Raw genomic sequence first — 20,361 nt, forward strand, 5'->3', positions numbered from 1 at the left:
TAACAAGTCATCTAAATATATACTGTATAGGGAGATAACAAGTCATCTAAATATATACTGTATAGAGATAACAAGTCATCTAAATATATACTGTATAGAGGATAACAAGTCATCTAAATATATACTGTATAGGGAGATAACAAGTCATCTAAATATATACTGTATAGAGATAACAAGTCATCTAAATATATACTGTATAGGGAGATAACAAGTCATCTAAATATATACTGTATAGGGAGATAAGTCATCTAAATATATACTGTATAGAGATAACAAGTCATCTAAATATATACTGTATAGAGGATAACAAGTCATCTAAATATATACTGTATAGGGAGATAACAAGTCATCTAAATATATACTGTATAGGGAGATAACAAGTCGTCTAAATATACTGTATAGAGAGATAACAAGTCATCTAAATATATACTGTATAGAGAGATAACAAGTCGTCTAAATATACTGTATAGAGATAACAAGTCATCTAAATATATACTGTATAGAGGATAACAAGTCATCTAAATATATACTGTATAGGGAGATAACAAGTCATCTAAATATATACTGTATAGAGATAACAAGTCATCTAAATATATACTGTATAGAGGATAACAAGTCATCTAAATATATACTGTATAGAGCAGTGATTCCCAACCTGGGGTCCGCCAGACCAAAGATGATTTGAGGCCTTTAAAAAAAAAAGAATTTAGATTTTTTTTTTTTTTTTTTTTTTTTTTTTTATCATCAGAAGCATGAATAGTCTCTCCACTACAATAAAAAATAAAGATAAATAAATAAACATCTAGACATGATTTTTGAACGTTAACAGTAGGCTACCGGGTAGCCGCTAAAACGCGAATCAGTTGACTATAACTTTCTGTAGCTAGCCTAGCACACTAGTTAACTTTCTCGGCTCGTCTGCAGTCAGCCGCCAGAGGCGAAAATGTGTGACAAACGAAAAGGAGATGACGGCAGCTTATCTGCAAAAAAAGTTAGGACCTACAGCAATCGCGAAAATTACATCACCATGGGCTTCACTGAGGGACCAGACAAACGACCCGAGTGTGTGATTTGTGGAGAAAAGTTGGCAAACTCGAGCCTGAAGCCCAGCAAGCTGAAGAGACATCAGGCGTCTAAGCACCCAGAAACCGTTGGGAAGGATCCAGACTTTTTTCGGAGGAAAGAACAGTCTCTCAAGGCGAACAAGCCTGTTGATGTTAGAGTAGCGTGGAGCAGGGGTGGCAGTGATTTACAGAAGGCTACCGAAGCCTCCTTTGAGTGTTCGCTTTTAATTGCAAAAGCAAAGAAACCGCACAATATTGGCGAGCAGCTCATCAAACCAGCCTGCATCAAAATGGTTTAGAAACTGTGCGGCCCACAGGTGGCGGATAAACTAAAATCAGTACCACTCTCGAACAATGTAGTGAAAGACCGAATTGATAAGATGTCAAGTGATTGCGAGCAGCAGCTGTCAGAAAAGCTTAGAAAGGGTCCATTTGCCATACAACTTGATGAAACTACAACTGTCGCAGACGAGGCTGTGCTCATCGTTTATGTGCAATATATTGAAAATGAGGATCTGAAGCAGGACATTCTCATGTCAGTCAACCTTACTACCAGGATATTTTTACTGCAGTGGATTCTTACTTCATTCAACATAAATGCAAACCGTTCACCATTAGGGCCTGATTTGAGAGGATGAATACAGGATTTGAATATTGGCCAAAATTTTGAAATACATATGGTGCAAGATTAGATTTGTTGATTGAAGGCACAAGTCAAAGAAGCATAGTGGGTCTAATTATGATGCATATGCCTGTGTATAAGCAGTTTGTTATTAAAATGACAAAAAAAAGGTATTAAACCCAGATAGGACAGATTCTCTCTGCTACTGATTGGAATTTCCTGTCTCATATTTAGTTTAATTTGTTGCATTGATTTGTTCCATAAATGCAAACCGTTCACCATTAGGGCCTGATTTGAGAGGATGCATACAGCATTTGAATATTGGCCAAACATTTTGAAATGCATATGGTGCAAGATGAGATTTGTTGATTGAAGGCACAAGTCAAAGAAGCATAGTGGGTCTAATTGTGATGCATATGCCTGTGTATAAGCAGTTTGTTATTAAAATGAAAAAAAAAAGTATTTTATGGTATCTTATTAGGAGGGGGTCCGCGAATTTCATCAGAGATGTTTGGGGGTCCCTGGGGGGAAAAAGGTTGGGAACCACTGGTATAGAGGATAACAAGTCATCTAAATATATACTGTATAGAGGATAACAAGTCATCTAAATATATACTGTATAGGGAGATAACAAGTCATCTAAATATATACTGTATAGAGGATAACAAGTCATCTAAATATATACTGTATAGAGGATAACAAGTCATCTAAATATATACTGTATAGAGGATAACAAGTCATCTAAATATATACTGTATAGGGAGATAACAAGTCATCTAAATATATACTGTATAGGGAGATAACAAGTCATCTAAATGTTTGTACTCCTGCTCCCGACTGTCAGCGACTTCGGGTTATTGAGAAGTGCTATATAAATTAAATGAATTATTATTATTATTATTATATACTGTATAGGGAGATAACAAGTCATCTAAACATATACTGTATAGAGGATAACAAGTAATCTAAATATAGTAGGTGACGTAGCCCTTTTCACAACAAGCCTTTATGTGACACAACACATGTACACTGAACATCAAAACACCACAAGTGAAAAGACCATTCCATACATTAAACATATTTTATTAACACTATATTGTACAGGATTTAACCAAGAGAAATAAGGTTGTTGGGGTGATTCCCTTGCCCTTCAGAGGTACGGCTGGTCGGTGGAGAGGGTCAGTTCCTTGTAGGGGGCGCCTGGGGTCACTGCAAGCTTGGCTGGAGCATCAGCAGCTTGGCTACGGGGGACAGAGGAGACAGGAAGTGAGTATAGGGGGACAGAGGAGACAGGAAGTGAGTATAGGGGGACAGAGGAGACAGGAAGTGAGTATAGGGGGACAGAGGAGACAGGAAGTGAGTATAGGGGGACAGAGGAGACAGGAAGTGAGTATAGGGGGACAGAGGAGACACAGGAAGTGAGTATAGGGGGACAGAGGAGACAGGAAGTGAGTATAGGGGGACAGAGGAGACAGGAAGTGAGTATAGGGAGACAGAGGAGACAGGAAGTGAGTATAGGGGGACAGAGGAGACACAGGAAGTGAGTATAGGGGGACAGAGGAGACACAGGAAGTGAGTATAGGGAGACAAAGGAGACACAGGAAGTGAGTATAGGGGGACAGAGACACAGGAAGTGAGTATAGGGGGACAGAGGAGACACAGGAAGTGAGTATAGGGGGACAGAGGAGACAGGAAGTGAGTATAGGGGGACAGGAGACACAGGAAGTGAGTATAGGGGGACAGAGGAGACAGGAAGTGAGTATAGGGGGACAGAGGAGACACAGGAAGTGAGTATAGGGGGACAGAGGAGACACAGGAAGTGAGTATAGGGGGACAGAGGAGACACAGGAAGTGAGTATAGGGAGACAGAGGAGACACAGGAAGTGAGTATAGGGGGACAGAGGAGACACAGGAAGTGAGTATAGGGAGACAGAGGAGACACAGGAAGTGAGTATAGGGGGACAGAGGAGACAGGAAGTGAGTATAGGGGGACAGAGGAGACACAGGAAGTGAGTATAGGGGGACAGAGGAGACACAGGAAGTGAGTATAGGGAGACAGAGGAGACACAGGAAGTGAGTATAGGGGGACAGAGGAGACAGGAAGTGAGTATAGGGGGACAGAGGAGACACAGGAAGTGAGTATAGGGGGACAGAGGAGTCACAGGAAGTGAGTATAGGGGGACAGAGGAGACACAGGAAGTGAGTATAGGGGGACAGAGGAGACACAGGAAGTGAGTATAGGGGGACAGAGGAGACACAGGAAGTGAGTATAGGGGGACAGAGGAGACACAGGAAGTGAGTATAGGGAGACAGAGGAGACACAGGAAGTGAGTATAGGGGGACAGAGGAGACAGGAAGTGAGTATAGGGAGACAGAGGAGACACAGGAAGTGAGTATAGGGGGACAGAGGAGACACAGGAAGTGAGTATAGGGGGACAGAGGAGACACAGGAAGTGAGTATAGGGGGACAGAGGAGACACAGGAAGTGAGTATAGGGGGACAGAGGAGACACAGGAAGTGAGTATAGGGGGACAGAGGAGACACAGGAAGTGAGTATAGGGGGACAGAGGAGACACAGGAAGTGAGTATAGGGGGACAGAGGAGACACAGGAAGTGAGTATAGGGGGACAGAGGAGACACAGGAAGTGAGTATAGGGGGACAGAGGAGACGCAGGAAGTGAGTATAGGGGGACAGAGGAGACACAGGAAGTGAGTATAGGGGGACAGAGGAGACACAGGAAGTGAGTAGGGGGACAGAGGAGACAGGAAGTGAGTATAGGGGGACAGAGGAGACACAGGAAGTGAGTATAGGGGGACAGGAGACACAGGAAGTGAGTATAGGGGGACAGAGGAGACACAGGAAGTGAGTATAGGGGGACAGAGGAGACACAGGAAGTGAGTATAGGGGGACAGAGGAGACACAGGAAGTGAGTATAGGGGGACAGGAAGTGAGTATAGGGGGACAGAGGAGACACAGGAAGTGAGTATAGGGGGACAGAGGAGACAGGAAGTGAGTATAGGGGGACAGAGGAGACACAGGAAGTGAGTATAGGGGGACAGAGGAGACACAGGAAGTGAGTATAGGGGGACAGAGGAGACACAGGAAGTGAGTATAGGGGGACAGAGGAGACAGGAAGTGAGTATAGGGGGACAGAGGAGACACAGGAAGTGAGTATAGGGGGACAGAGGAGACAGGAAGTGAGTATAGGGGGACAGAGGAGACACAGGAAGTGAGTATAGGGAGACAAAGGAGACACAGGAAGTGAGTATAGGGGGACAGAGGAGACAGGAAGTGAGTATAGGGAGACAGAGGAGACACAGGAAGTGAGTATAGGGGGACAGAGACACAGGAAGTGAGTATAGGGGGACAGAGGAGACACAGGAAGTGAGTATAGGGGGACAGAGGAGACACAGGAAGTGAGTATAGGGGGACAGAGGAGACACAGGAAGTGAGTATAGGGGGACAGAGGAGACACAGGAAGTGAGTATAGGGGGACAGGAGACACAGGAAGTGAGTATAGGGGGACAGAGGAGACACAGGAAGTGAGTATAGGGGGACAGAGGAGACACAGGAAGTGAGTATAGGGGGACAGAGGAGACACAGGAAGTGAGTATAGGGGGACAGAGGAGACAGGAAGTGAGTATAGGGGGACAGAGGAGACACAGGAAGTGAGTATAGGGGGACAGAGGAGACACAGGAAGTGAGTATAGGGGGACAGAGGAGACACAGGAAGTGAGTATAGGGGGACAGAGGAGACAGGAAGTGAGTATAGGGGGACAGAGGAGACACAGGAAGTGAGTATAGGGGGACAGGAAGTGAGTATAGGGGGACAGGAGACACAGGAAGTGAGTATAGGGGGACAGAGGACACAGGAAGTGAGTATAGGGGGACAGAGGAGACACAGGAAGTGAGTATAGGGGGACAGAGAAGACACAGGAAGTGAGTATAGGGGGACAGACACAGGAAGTGAGTATAGGGGGACAGAGGAGACACAGGAAGTGAGTATAGGGGGACAGAGGAGACACAGGAAGTGAGTATAGGGGGACAGAGGAGACACAGGAAGTGAGTATAGGGGGACAGAGGAGACGCAGGAAGTGAGTATAGGGGGACAGAGGAGACACAGGAAGTGAGTATAGGGGGACAGAGGAGACACAGGAAGTGAGTATAGGGGGACAGAGGAGACACAGGAAGTGAGTATAGGGGGACAGGAAGTGAGTATAGGGGGACAAAGGAGTCACAGGAAGTGAGTATAGGGGGACAGGAAGTGAGTATAGGGAGACATAGGAGTCACAGGAAGTGAGTATAGGGGGACAGGAAGTGAGTATAGGGAGACATAGGAGTCACAGGAAGTGAGTATAGGGGGACAGGAAGTGAGTATAGGGAGACATAGGAGTCACAGGAAGTGAGTATAGGGGGACAGGAAGTGAGTATAGGGAGACATAGGAGTCACAGGAAGTGAGTATACAAGTCAAGATACCTGGAAATACATCGACAGAAATGTCCAAACAGCAGAGTCACAAATATAATGGGATACAATATTGTTTTGCCTAAATATTTGTATAGGTCTCACATTAGTAGTGGCACATATTCAGACAGATGAGATGTTATAAGCATTTGGGGTGGGAGAAATAATCGTATCGTTCAATTAGGGCTGGATTACATTTCTCTTTTTAAATCCCAATTCAAATCAATCTTAATTTGAATAATTCAATATAGATTATTGTACATTTTTATAAAAAATGATAATATATATATATATATATATTTTTTTTTATATTATGTTTTTGGTAGATTTCTTTTATTTATTTGTTTGTACTACCGGGCACTCCGGTAGAGAGACAGAGGAAGAACGGGAGACAGAGCGGGTGGAAGACATTCGGCAAAGGACGCCGGGTCCGGGAATCGAACCCGGGCCGGCCGAGTCGCGACGCAGCGCAGCGCGTTACATGGGTCGCCACTTGGGTGCCCATATATATATTTATTTACATTATATGCTATATTGTGTTGACTGTTGTGTGTTGGTCATGTTAAATAAAAGGTATTGTTGGTCATGTTAAATAAAAAGTATTGCAACTGCTTTGTGGTCAATTCTTAATGTAAGTTCATATTTTCTATAATGCAACAGGTAACCGTTAATGTTCTTGTGAATCAGTGCGATACCCAGCCGTACATTCAACAATAGAGAAGATAAGTACATTTTGTGTTGATTACAGTACAGTAACTTGAGTAAATTATATGGACTCAGTTTTTAACAATGAAGTGTAACAACAAACTTAAGAAGTATTACACAGTGAGCTGAAAGTCTGCCTCCTAAAAGACGATTCATCACTCAATTTGGTCCAACTTTGTTAATCAATTTTTATGTATTTTTTCCAATACATAATAAGTTACAGTATTCCCTGAAAAATGACATATCTGGTAGGTACGAGATTTAAAAGAGGAATTTTACAGATTTGTTGATTAAAATCAACTCAATTAGTAAACTATGAATTTAAGTATAAAAATCTGAATTTATTGAATAGGATTGAAACACAAGCAGTCTTGAAGGGAGGCTTACGGGATCATGGTTTGGCTGATAATGGGGGAAATGCTGTGACAGGATGCATATAAAAAATTGGTTTTGACCGTATTTCATGTCAAGTTTATGAATTACCTGCTGCCTACTGTCTCTTCTGTTAATTAGGTTTATTTTTCTGATCGGCTTACATCTCTTTGCAATTGTTTCCGCCGTCGGTGTGTGAATGTGTGAGTGAATGGGTGAAATGTGAGGCATAAGTTGTAAAGAACTGTGGATAAAAGCGCTATATAAATGCACCATTTACATGCATTACCATTAGCATGCGTTCTTACTTTATAATGCCGATGTTTGCAGCACAAACATAATGGTGGACAGGTGCGCCGCTATAAATCACAACCCACATTAAATTGCAAATACCAGCATTTATGTAAAGTGACATTTGGTGAATTATCCTATGCCTTGTTTTTTGCAATGATGGGATTCCTTTCCAGCTGGAACATGGTGAATGGATGAGGGTGAATGGATGATGGTGACCAGTCTACAAGAGAAAGGTATGCAAGCCTGTGTTTTTCAATGAGCCTCTCTTACCCGCCAGCAGCGAGGACCTTCTGTGACGACAGTGGGGTTGTCACGATAAACATTTTAGTTTCGATACTATACCTATATTAATTTCGATGCTTTTGATACTTTTCCTCAAAATCAGGGAAAAACTCTCAGATGTCATTATTGTTCTTTATTTTAAAACACAACAATGAACAATGACAAGAATAAATAAATTAAAATGGCATTCAAAATGCTGGAGAACTTTTTTTTGCACTCAAAACAGTTGCTGTACAAGGTTTCTGAACCCAGCTTTCTCAACTGTATATATATTGGAACTTGGTCCACACAGATGAACTCTGCGACTGCCCTGTTGAGCCTTTTATCATCTTTGGACTAATTTGTGTACTTTATATGCTGCTCAAAAAAAGCGGAGGTTAGGTTGCTTCTGAGTGGGGGGAGTCACTCTGTGAGCCAAATGCAGCAGACTTCTGTAGTTAAAAAAAATTCAAGGGGTAGAAAAAGTATGGTTGTATTATTATTATACATTTGTCATAGCAGAGGGCCTAATTAGTTTGAGATACCATAAGTTACCTAGAAAACATTTTGATGAGTGAGACTGATTATAGCCCATCATAATCTAGAACTAGGTTATGTCATATTGTAGGCTGTTTAACAAAAATAAAAGTTTTCCGTTGTCTTTATACAGTATGTATGAACCATTAATGGGCAATTGTCAAATGTCTCTGTATAAATCACGTTTGTGACTAAGCCATAGAGATGCTGTGTTTACTAGCTTTCAGCACGGCAGTTTAGGCTATGTATAGCTTATTATTAGGCTTTTCAATTTATTTTCTATTCTTGCGAATAGCATTGTGGACATTTTCTAATGCTCGTATAAGGAACTGTAGTCACGAGAGCCAGCATAGCCCATCCAACGAACGTTGGCATCAATGACATATGACCACAGCACCGACAGGAGCCACTGCAGCACGCAACGCCAGCCACCACAACCATCGACAAGCGCAGCGAGGATCCCCACTGATCAACGCCAGCTAGCCAGCCCCAACTAGAACTACAGCACGCCAGCTACACAAGCCAACTTCAGCCGAGTTCCCCCCTATGGAAAATGTGCCAGCCAGCCAGCGCCAATCAACAAAGATCCCCACTGCAACTGCCGATGGTTATGATAACTAACTAATTGTGTACTCTCTTACCCGTCAGCAGCGAGGGTCTTCTGTGACGACAGTGTACTCTCTTACCTGTCAGCAGAGAGGACCTTCTGTGACGACAGTGTACTCTCTTACCTGTCAGCAGAGAGGACCTTCTGTGACGACAGTGTACTCTCTTACCTGTCAGCAGAGAGGACCTTCTGTGACGACAGTGTACTCTCTTACCCGTCAGCAGCGAGGGTCTTCTGTGACGACAGTGTACTCTCTTACCTGTCAGCAGAGAGGACCTTCTGTGACGACAGTGTACTCTCTTACCTGTCAGCAGAGAGGACCTTCTGTGACGACAGTGTACTCTCTTACCTGTCAGCAGAGAGGACCTTCTGTGACGACAGTGTACTCTCTTACCTGTCAGCAGAGAGGACCTTCTGTGACGACAGTGTACTCTCTTACCTGTCAGCAGAGAGGACCTTCTGTGACGACAGTGTACTCTCTTACCTGTCAGCAGAGAGGACCTTCTGTGACGACAGTGTACTCTCTTACCTGTCAGCAGAGAGGACCTTCTGTGACGACAGTGTACTCTCTTACCTGTCAGCAGAGAGGACCTTCTGTGACGACAGTGTACTCTCTTACCTGTCAGCAGAGAGGACCTTCTGTGACGACAGTGTACTCTCTTACCTATCAGCAGAGAGGACCTTCTGTGACGACAGTGTACTCTCTTACCTATCAGCAGAGAGGACCTTCTGTGACGACATGACGACAGTGTACTCTCTTACCTGTCAGCAGCGAGGACCTTCTGTGACGACATGATGACAGTGTACTCTCTTACCTATCAGCAGAGAGGACCTTCTGTGACGACATGATGACAGTGGCCGGGGCAGACTCTCTACGTCCATCTCTGCTGCAATAGTAGTTGCTGGCAAACTTGTGGCTGGGTCCCACTGGCAGCTTGGGAGCTGGCACATTCCTACACAGAAACACAAGTGATCAGAGCTATACAGAGTGCAAAGCGACTTGCAAGTTCTGTGCAACAGGTCAGCAGGAAGGGCACAACTCTTTCAGCTGAGGAACAATGTCAAAAAACAGTGTTGAAAACTTGCGGGCTACAGTCTCTCTCGAGTGCATATTATTGGTAAAGACATATTAGCATAGTAGGTAGTAATATAGGCAAGGAAGATTATTTAGTGCATGATAGTAAAAGACAATACAAAGGTTTTTTTTCATTTCAGATATTTATTGAAGTAGTGTGTTTTAGTCGATGGCAACCCCAATTGGTGGGGTTTCAGCTGTCCTGGCTGTGGTGGGAAGTTCGTTCCACCGTTGTGGAGCGAGGACTGAGAATAGGTGGCTTCTCTTTGATGACCCCCACAGAGCTCGGATAAGAGTGGGTCTGAGGCGGCCAGAAGATGTAGAGCGGAGGGGTCTTGAGGGTGTGTAGTTATTATAAAATATTCAACAGAATATTATTAAGATGCATTTCAGAGAGGTAACCAGAAGAAAACCGTAGCTTTGCCTAAAATCCTAACCCTTTTTCGTCAAACATCATCTTGTAGGCGAAACTGTGCTTCTGCCTACAAAATGTGCATCTTTTGAGTAGTCAGGATCTTGGTGTTAAATGCCCTTTACCGGTTAGACCTTACACTCCGCTGTCTTTCTGCAGGAAAACCTCCAGGGACATTCTGGATAAAAGCATTTGAAGGCGAAGTTAACCGAACACACAGACAGGTTGTCAAGACATCCATTCTGCTTGCATCCTGAATGTCCCTGCAGACTGCAGACACACACTTTCAGAGCCAAAACCTCACCACTGTTTACAAAGGATAAAAGGGTCTATAAAAATGCTATTGAATATGAATAAGCCCGCTCCCAAATAAAGCTGTGTCACATAGCCCCTGGCGTTGGAAACTCTGATTAACACTTGCCACCAACGCTATAAGTCATGCCGCCAGTTGAGTGCCCGCCAACGACATATCGTTTGTTTGCCGTATTTTTTTTTATTGGCGATTTGAATTCATATTTACTCAATCGAGCCTCGGGTTAGTGCTGCAGAGTCTCTCTGAGCTCAATTGGGAAGATACCGCCCCCTATCGTCTCTCCCTGTGTAACTGCACCCCATTACATTACACTGCTGAAGGGGGGGTGGTCAGTTTCCTCATTTTATATTTCCCTCAAGGCATCTGAAAGATCGATTGTGCTCACCGGCCCGGAAAACGCGTGGATTATATATTTACAGGACTCAACACTGTAATCAATAAGCGTGATCGATATTTGGAATGGCGATCAGGAATTGGAATAATCTTTTTGGATAACATCTGATCTCAGGTAAGGAATCTATTTGACCAGTCTTAGGATAATCAGACCTGTTTTCACGGAGATATAAGCTTTTTCCCTATGCGTGTGTGTGTGTGCATGTGTGTGTGTGTGATCGCTGATGAGGAAATGAGAATATATTTTTCAGCCCGCCTCTATAGCGTGCATAAGTATACTATCTAGCGTTTATTTGAAAACGATTCATAAATAGGCCGAAAAATTACAACGTTTGTGTATTCTAGAATATTCCAGTAAATGCCTTTTTATCACGGAATCTTTATATTTTCCTTGAAAACGAGGGCTTTTCAAAATGCTATAAAACTAAAATGAACCGATAAAAAAACAATCTGTTTCGACAATGTTGACTGCAAATAAGTCATTGATAAACGACAGGCAGATTAGACACATAGCCATAATGTTTTTTTATTATTTATTTTTTTAGCCTTTTTACAGCTTTTATTGGCCACGCAGGACCGACAGAGGAGAGGGCGAACGGGAGGAGAGGTGGGGAGGACATGCGACAAATAACGACGGGAGCTGGGATCGAACCCGGGTCGGCCGCGTAGGTGCGCGAGGCACTATGGTATGCGCCACGAGGGCGCCCCACATAGCCATAATTTAAGAGAGAGAATATGCATTCACAACGCTATCATTGAAGTCGGTGGTGGCATTTAACAGGGTTTTACCATGTTCACCAATGGTAATCAAAGTGTTAAGAGACTAGAGCCATATGAAATCCGTTTTATTATTTTCCAAATTCCATTTTATTTTTTCCCAAATTCCATTTTTTCCGTTTTAATATTTCAGAATTCTGTATTTTGCCTTTTATGCTCATTTTACCATCAGAAATAGTGTCTAATAAGTGGGAATGAATAAATGTCCACAATTGAATAAGATATAACAGTCCATTTAATGTTTTTAAGTGCTGCAACTCAGAAATACAGTTCAATTTTATACAATATTTTTCAATTAATATTGTGACAAAATAAAAATACATATTTCAAGTGTAAACAATAGATACAGCTAGCTACTACTGACATTATCACAATGACAATGTCAGTAACCTAGCTATATCTATTATATTGTGATGAAATATAGTAATGCATCATTTAGGCACCTTTAGTTTAGTTTATTTCGTTTATAAAGGACAGTGTATAATGGCAATGGTTTGCATTAAACAAATGGATGGGTGCACTAGATTTAGCAAGAAGCTATCATTTCCATCTATAGTCCTATGTACTGTAACGTTTCATAGCTATTTAAGTTTATTTAGTTTATAAAGGGCAGTGTATAATGACAATCGTTTGCATTAAACAAATTGATGGGTGCACTAGATTTAGCTAGAAGCTAAACGTCCTAACGTTATAGCTATTTAATCACAATAGTGTCGCAAGTGTTTTTGCGGGTCCAGTCCACGGAACGTTGACAGAATTAGCAAAACACCTTATCACCGGAGGCATAAAAGTCATTGGGATACTGTTCTGCTCTGAATTGAGGGCTTATTGTGGAATTGTTTAGCTTCTTGACGATGTTAACACCGAAGCAGCGAGACGCTTGAGCACCGCGGCTGTGTCGTGTGAAACACGCTGTAGAGTCCCCGCCTCCCCGGTCGCGTGTGCACCAAACGTTCCACCCAAAAACGAAATTTCAGTCCAGATTAGGCCAAATTCTGCAATATTCCACGTTTTGCAGTTGATTCCATTTTTATTGGTTAATTCCGCGATTCCGTCCGCGATTCCGTGAACGCGGATTTCATATGGCTCTATAAGAGACAAGAGTTTCTAAAAAGAGAGTATATACATTTGAGGGGGAAGAAATTCAAGACACTGTACATTGGGTTGGGTAGGTGGGGTGGGGGCGTTCCACATTGTTGTGGCATAATTATTAAACGTGTTTACTCCCTTGTTTGAGCCGAATCTGGGTTTAACATGATTTGTTGAACTTCCTCTGGTGTTGTGGTTGTGGTATTCACTGACCTTTGGGAAGTATTTTGACATGTACATGGGTACCTGTGTGGTGTAGTGTATCTTGTAGACCAGGCCCATTGCAAGTTGCTGTACTCTGTCGTCTAGGTTAAGCCATCCTAGGTTGTCAAAGTGGGTTCTAGGAGTAAGGTCAAGCAGTAGTCTGACCAGTTTGTTTTGTGATGTTTGTAGTCTTGTTTTTAGTGCCTTTGATGTGCTTTGGTACCATGAGGTGCAAGCATAGTCGTAGTACCCTTGAATGAGTGCTCCTGCCAGAGTCTTCAGGGTATTCTTGTTTACCAGAGAGGAGATCCGGTACAAGAATCTAGTTCGTTGGTTGACTTTCTTGATTACATTGGATGCCATTTTGTCACAGGAAAGGTTTGCCTCTAGGATGGAACCCAGGTATGTAATGTGAATGAATGAATGAAAACTTAAAAATTAATAAAAAATAAACATACCTGCTTACGATCTCCTCATAACGCAGCTGAAGCTTAGCTTGCAGGTTGTGCTGGAAATAAGCAACAAAGGATTCGTTACGGACACTTGTTAGTTGAAGAACCTTGAAAACACGAACTTTAAACGTTTGTTTTCCAGTAAACGTCAGACAGTCAGTGAAGAGCTTGTAGTGCAGTAGCTCCAGCTGAGGGGATAACAACCAGGGAGTCTCTCAGCAGACAACCTCGTATTCCATGTCTAATATTAACAACATGCAGCTCAACAGCATGTCTATATTGATATAGTAAGTTAGTAAGTATAACTCACCCCGGATAAGAAGTTATATCTATATAACTCACCCCGGATAAGAAGTTCCTCAGCCTCTGGATGATGGTGGTCGCGGTCGCCATGTTTCTGCTGTGAAGGACACCGCTCTTCTTCTGCACCTGAATAACCCTCTGAGCTCACTACTGACACCTGGCGCTCTGGAGGGGAACAGTGTGAATGAATGAATGAATGAATGAATGAAAACTTTATTTAACAGATCGAAGAATGGGTACAATACAGTACGGCTCAATACATACAATTGTTAAGGGGATGCAGACCTGAGAAAGACGTTAGTCTTGTTTCCATCAGGGTCCCCCATTTTCAATTCATATAGACATTTATGACATACACAACATACATGACATTTATGGCATAGGGACATATAGGTATTTAGTACTGATACATTTGTGACATAAACAGTATTCAAATATACAGTACTGTTACCCCTAGATCCTGACAGAGTATATACATATGATGGGGAGGGGACTGTACATTAGGAGGGGGTGGGTGGGTGGGAGAGAAATATACATACGGCGGGGAGGGAATATATACATGCGGTGGGGAGGAGACTGTCTATTAGGAGGTGGTGGGGGTTTTGGGCATTTACGGTGGCCAGTTTTTTCGAATTGCAGCCTCCCGTAGGTGCTCTTTAAGAGCGGTTTTGAATGTGGGCAGGGATTCACATTCCTTTACAGCTTTGGGTAGGGCGTTCCACATTGTTGTGGCATAATTGCGAAACGTGTTTAGTCCCTTGTTTGAGCCGAATCTGGGTTGGACATGATTTGTGGAACTCCCTCTGGTGTTGTGGTCGTGGTATTCTCTGACTTTTGGGAAGTATTTTGACATGTACATGGGTACCTTAGTGGTGTAGTGTATCTTGTAGACCAGGTCCATTGCAAGCTGCTGTACTCTGTCGTCTACTCTAAGCCATCCTAGGTTGTCAAAGTGGGCAGGGGTGAGGTGGGTTCTAGGAGTAAGGTCAAGCAGTAGTCTGACCAGTTTGTTTTGTGATGTTTGTAATTTAGTTTTTCGTGCCTTTGAGGTGTTTTGGTGCCATGAGGTGCAAGCATAGTCGTAGTACCCTTGAACACGATTACAATATCATATAAATATGGGGTTAAAGGGTAAAGATTTATCTAAAATACACCAAAGTGAAATATTTCAATTAATATTTGTTTGCCCTTTTTCAGTTGTATTGTGAATCAGAGTTATTGTTTTTAATTTTATTGTGCATTCATATGGAGTCGGACAATGTGGCACTTTGTGTGAGCAATTCAATTTGAGTTTCATCACTATAGTTCTCACGGTGTCTGCTGATTTAAATGAGAAATAAATTAAATAAATCCTCAAATGACATCCGTATGCTGCGTGACCATTATTTAATTGGACCTGTGTCTGTGTTGCTGCTACAGTGAGAACCAGTGCGTTAAATTGCTGTGCAGTGCCGCGGTATCGCCACGAGAGGGCAGCGTTGCCCAGTGTACAGCTCTGTGCTACTGGTACAACACTTTTCAACGTTTGGAAGATTTGACATTTTTAAGAGTGTATGAATGAATGAATGAATGAATGAATGAATGAATGAATGAATGAATGAATGAATGAATGAATGAATGAATGAATGAATGAATGAATGAATGAATGAATGAATGAAAACTTTATTTAACAGATTGCAGAATGGGTACAATACAGTACGGCTCAATACATACAATTGTTAAGGGGATGCAGACCTGAGAAAGACGTTTGTCTTGTTTCCATCAGGGTCCCCCATTTTCAATTCATATAGACATTTATGACATACACAACATACATGACATTTATGGCATAGGGACATATAGGTATTTAGTACTGATACATTTGTGACATAAACGGTATTCAAATATACAGTACTGTTACCCCTAGATCCTGACAGAGTATATACATATGATGGGGAGGGGACTGTACATTAGGAGGGGGTGTGTGGGTGGGAGAGAAATATACATACGGCGGGGAGGGAATAATTATATACATGCGGTGGGGAGGAGACTGTCTATTAGGAGGTGGTGGGGGTTTTGGGCATTTACGGTGGCCAGTTTCGAATTGCAGCCTCCCGTAGGTGCTCTTTAAGAGCGGTTTTGAATGTGGGCAGGGATTCACATTCCTTTACAGCTTTGGGTAGGGCGTTCCACATTGTTGTGGCATAATTGCGAAACGTGTTTAGTCCCTTGTTTGAGCCGAATCTGGGTTGGACATGATTTGTGGAACTCCCTCTGGTGTTGTGGTCGTGGTATTCTCTGACTTTTGGGAAGTATTTTGACATGTACATGGGTACCTCAGTGGTGTAGTGTATCTTGTAGACCAGGTCCATTGCAAGTTGCTGTACTCTGTCGTCTACTCTAAGCCATCCTAGGTTGTCAAAGTGGGCAGGGTGAGGTGGGTTCTAGGAGTAAGGTCAAGCAGTAGTCTGACCAGTTTGTTTTGTGATGTTTGTAATTTAGTTTTTCGTGCCTTTGAGGTGTTTTGGTGCCATGAGGTGCAAGCATAGTCGTAGTACCCTTGAACACGATTACAATATCATATAAATATGGGGTTAAAGGGTAAAGATTTATCTAAAATACACCAAAGTGAAATATTTCAATTAATATTTTTTTGCCCTTTTTCAGTTGTATTGTGAATCAGAGTTATTGTTTTTAATTTTATTGTGCATTATGGAGTCGGACAATGTGGCACTTTGTGTGAGCAATTCAATTTGAGTTTCATCACTATAGTTCTCACGGTATCTGCTAATTTAAATGAGAAATAAATTAAATAAATCCTCAAATGACATCCGTATTCTGCGTGACCATTATTTAATTGGACCTAAACCAGTGCCAGTTCAATTGCTGTGCAGTGCCGCGGTATCGCCACAAGAGGGCAGCATTGCCCAGTGTATAGCTCTGTGCTACTGGTACAACACTTTTCAACGTTTGGAAGATTTGACATTTTTAAGAGTGTAGGCTACATATTGTAGTGTTCCGTCATGCAGGAATACAGGGAATACTGAGGAGAGTTTCCATTGGTGAAGGGTGCTTTATTTCAGCTGAAATAAGGGTCTTTACAGGTTAATACCTCGCCCAGCTACACGCTTCCCCCGCTAGCTTCACACGAACGTCAATATCCGGTCCGTCACTCTTATATCTCCCGGGGGAAACAGCACCCCAGCTATACACAAAACCCCAGAACATTACAATATTAACATTGTAACCCATTTGCTATTATTTTACTGGTGTTACACTCTTATTGATTGATTGAACACTTTATTAACAGATTGCAGAATGAGTACAATGTACAGTTTCCTCCCCCTCGTATGTATATTTGGCATGGTCATGCTGGTCATGCTGGTCATGCTGGTCATGCTGGTCATGCTGGACCTACAAAAGGCCTTTGACACGGTCAATCACTCCATTCTGATTGACAAGCTAAAAGCAATTGGTTTTGATAGTCTATCAGTGAGCTGGATGCAATCCTACCTTGAGGGGAGGGAACAGATGGTGGAGGTAAACGGTACTCTATCCCCCCCCCTCACAGTGAGCTGTGGTGTTCCACAAGGAAGCATACTAGGACCGCTACTGTTCCTAATTTATGCAAATGACATGTCGTCAGCTTGTGACTGCAACTTGTTCCTGTTTGCGGACGACTCAGCCCTGCTGGTCTCTGACAAGAACAAGTTACAGGTTGAAAAAACCCTCAGCTCGGAACTAGGCAGAATCTGCATATGGCTCGCTGATAACAAACTATCATTACACATGGGCAAAACAGAGTCCATTCTCTTCGGTTCAAATAACAAACTCAGCAAGACCGACGGCTTCTCAGTTACAGTGGGTGACAATATTGTCACAAGGAAAGATGAAATTACCTACCTGGGTTCCATCCTAGAGGCTAATCTCTCCTGTGACAAAATGGCATCCAATGTAATAAAAAAGTCAACCAACGAACTCGATTCTTGTACCGGATCTCCTCTCTGGTAAACAAGAACACCCTGAAGACTCTGGCAGGAGCACTCATTCAGGGGTACTACGACTATGCTTGCACCTCATGGTACCAAAGCACCTCAAAGGCGCTAAAAACAAAATTACAAACATCTCAAAACAAACTGGTCAGACTACTGCTTGACCTTACTCCTAGAACCCACCTCACCCCTGCCCACTTTGACAACCTAGGATGGCTTAGAGTAGACGACAGAGTACAACAACTTGCAATGGGCCTGGTCTACAAGATACACTACACGACCAAGGTACCCATGTACATGTCAAAATACTTCCCAAAGGTCAGTGAATACCACGATCACAACACCAGAGGGAGCTCCACAAATCATGTTAAACCCAGATTCGGCTCAAATAAGGGACTAAACACGTTTCGCAATTATGCCACATCAATGTGGAACGCCCTACCCAAAGCTGTAAAGGAATGTGGATCACTACCCACTTTCAAAACCTCTCTCAAGGACACCTACGGGAGACTGCAATTCAACACTGGCCCCTGTAAATATCCTAACCCAACCCCCTCCAATGTACAGTCATTTACCTAGTATGGTTTTGTCAATAGTTCAATGTACAATTGTGTTTGTTTGTACAGTGTCTCCTCCCCCCCCCCTCAATGTACAGTGTTACTTGTTTATACAGTGTGCCCCCCGCCCCCCCCCCCCCCCCCCCCCAACCACCTCCAATGTAAATTACCCAGTATGGTTGTCAATATCCCAATGTACCCAACCCCCCCACCCAACCTCCTCCAATGTACAGTTTCTACGTCAAATGTATATACTCCCTTTTCTTGACTCCTTCTGTATCACAAAAAGTACTGTACTTGCAAATCTGGTATGTCATAAATGTATAGATGTAGCAGTACTGACTATCTGTATGTCATGTATGTCATATATGTCTATATGAATTGAAAATGGGGGACCCTGATGGAAACAAGACGAAAGTCTTTCTCTGGTCTGCATCCCCTTAACAATTGTATGTATTGAGCCGTACTGTATTGTACCCATTCTGCAATCTGTTAAATAAAGTTTTCATTCATTCATTCATTCATTCATTCATATATTTTCTGTTAGGATTTTCTGTTAGGCTAACAGTACTGTATATTTGCATATCTTGTATGTCACAAATGTAACAGTACTGTATACCTGTATGTCACAAATGTCAAGATATATATCTGTATGTTGCGTATGTCATTAATGTCATTATGAATTGAAAATGGGGGACCCTGATGTAAACAAGATGAAAGTATTTCTCTGGTCTGTATCCCCTTAACAATTGTGTGTATTGAGCCGTACTGTATTGTACCCATTCTACAATCTGTTAATAAAGTTCTCAATCAATCAATGAATCAATACAATACAGTACAGCTCAATACTAACAACTGCTAAGAGGATTGATTGATTGAAAACTTTATTAACAGATTGTAGAATGGGTACAATACAGTACAGCTCAAGGGGATGCAGACCAGAGAAAGACTTTCGTCTTGTTTACATCAGGGTCCCCCATTTTCTATTCATAATGACATTTATGATGACATACAGATATACAGTACTGTTACATCCAGACATTTATGACATACACAAGATATACAAATATACAGTACTGTTTAAGAGACAAATCATAAAAGAAAATATAAATATATACATTCGAGGGGAAGAAACTGTACATTGGAGGGGGTTGGGTGGGGGGGGGGGTGGACATTTACCGGGTCAGTTTCTAATTGCAGCCTCCCGTAGGTGCGGTTTTGAAGGAGGGTAGGGATTCACATTATTTGACGGCTGTGGGTAGGGCGTTCCACATTGTTGTGGCATAATTTCGAAAATTTGTTTAGTCCCTTGTTTGAGCCGAATCTGGGTTGAACATGATTTGTGGAACTCCCTCTGGTGTTGTGGTCGTGGTATTCTCTGACCTTTGGGCAGTATTTTGACATGTACATGGGTACCTCAGTGGTGTAGTGTATCTTGTAGACCAGGCCCATTGCAAGTTGCTGTACTCTGTCGTCTACTCTAAGCCATCCTAGGTTGTCAAAGTGGGCAGGGTGAGGTGGGCTCTAGGAGTAAGGTCAAGCAGTAGTCTGACCAGTTTGTTTTGTGATGTTTGTAATTTAGTTTTTCGTGCCTTTGAGGTGTTTTGGTGCCATGAGGTGCAAGCATAGTCGTAGTACCCTTGAACACGATTACAATATCATATAAATATGGGGTTAAAGGGTAAAGATTTATCTAAAATACACCAAAGTGAAATATTTCAGTGGATATTTTTTTGCCCTTTTTCAGTTGTATTGTGAATCAGAGTTATTGTTATTTATTTTATTGTGCATTCATATGGATTCGGACAATGTGGCACTTTGTGTGAGCAATTCAACTTGAGTTTCATCACTATAGTTCTCACGGTGTCTGCTGATTTAAATGAGAAA

General features: G+C 42.4%; 1 protein-coding gene across 1 annotated transcript; it reads right to left on the reverse strand.

Moving 5' to 3' along the window:
- Window positions 1-2,753: 2,753 nt before the first annotated feature.
- Window positions 2,754-14,081, reverse strand: ndufa7 (NADH:ubiquinone oxidoreductase subunit A7). Its single transcript, XM_084317942.1, has 4 exons — window positions 13,986-14,081; window positions 13,650-13,699; window positions 9,744-9,881; window positions 2,754-2,927 (listed from the first exon to the last, which is right to left on the reverse strand). The coding sequence occupies exons 1-4, from the start codon at window positions 14,034-14,036 to the stop codon at window positions 2,837-2,839; spliced, it is 330 nt and encodes a 109-aa protein (XP_084174068.1). The 5' UTR covers window positions 14,037-14,081; the 3' UTR covers window positions 2,754-2,836.
- Between the last annotated feature and the right edge of the window lie 6,280 nt (window positions 14,082-20,361).

This window comes from Notolepis coatsorum, assembly GCF_963971535.1.
Source record: "Notolepis coatsorum genome assembly, chromosome: 7".
Lineage (NCBI taxonomy): Eukaryota > Metazoa > Chordata > Actinopteri > Aulopiformes > Paralepididae > Notolepis > Notolepis coatsorum.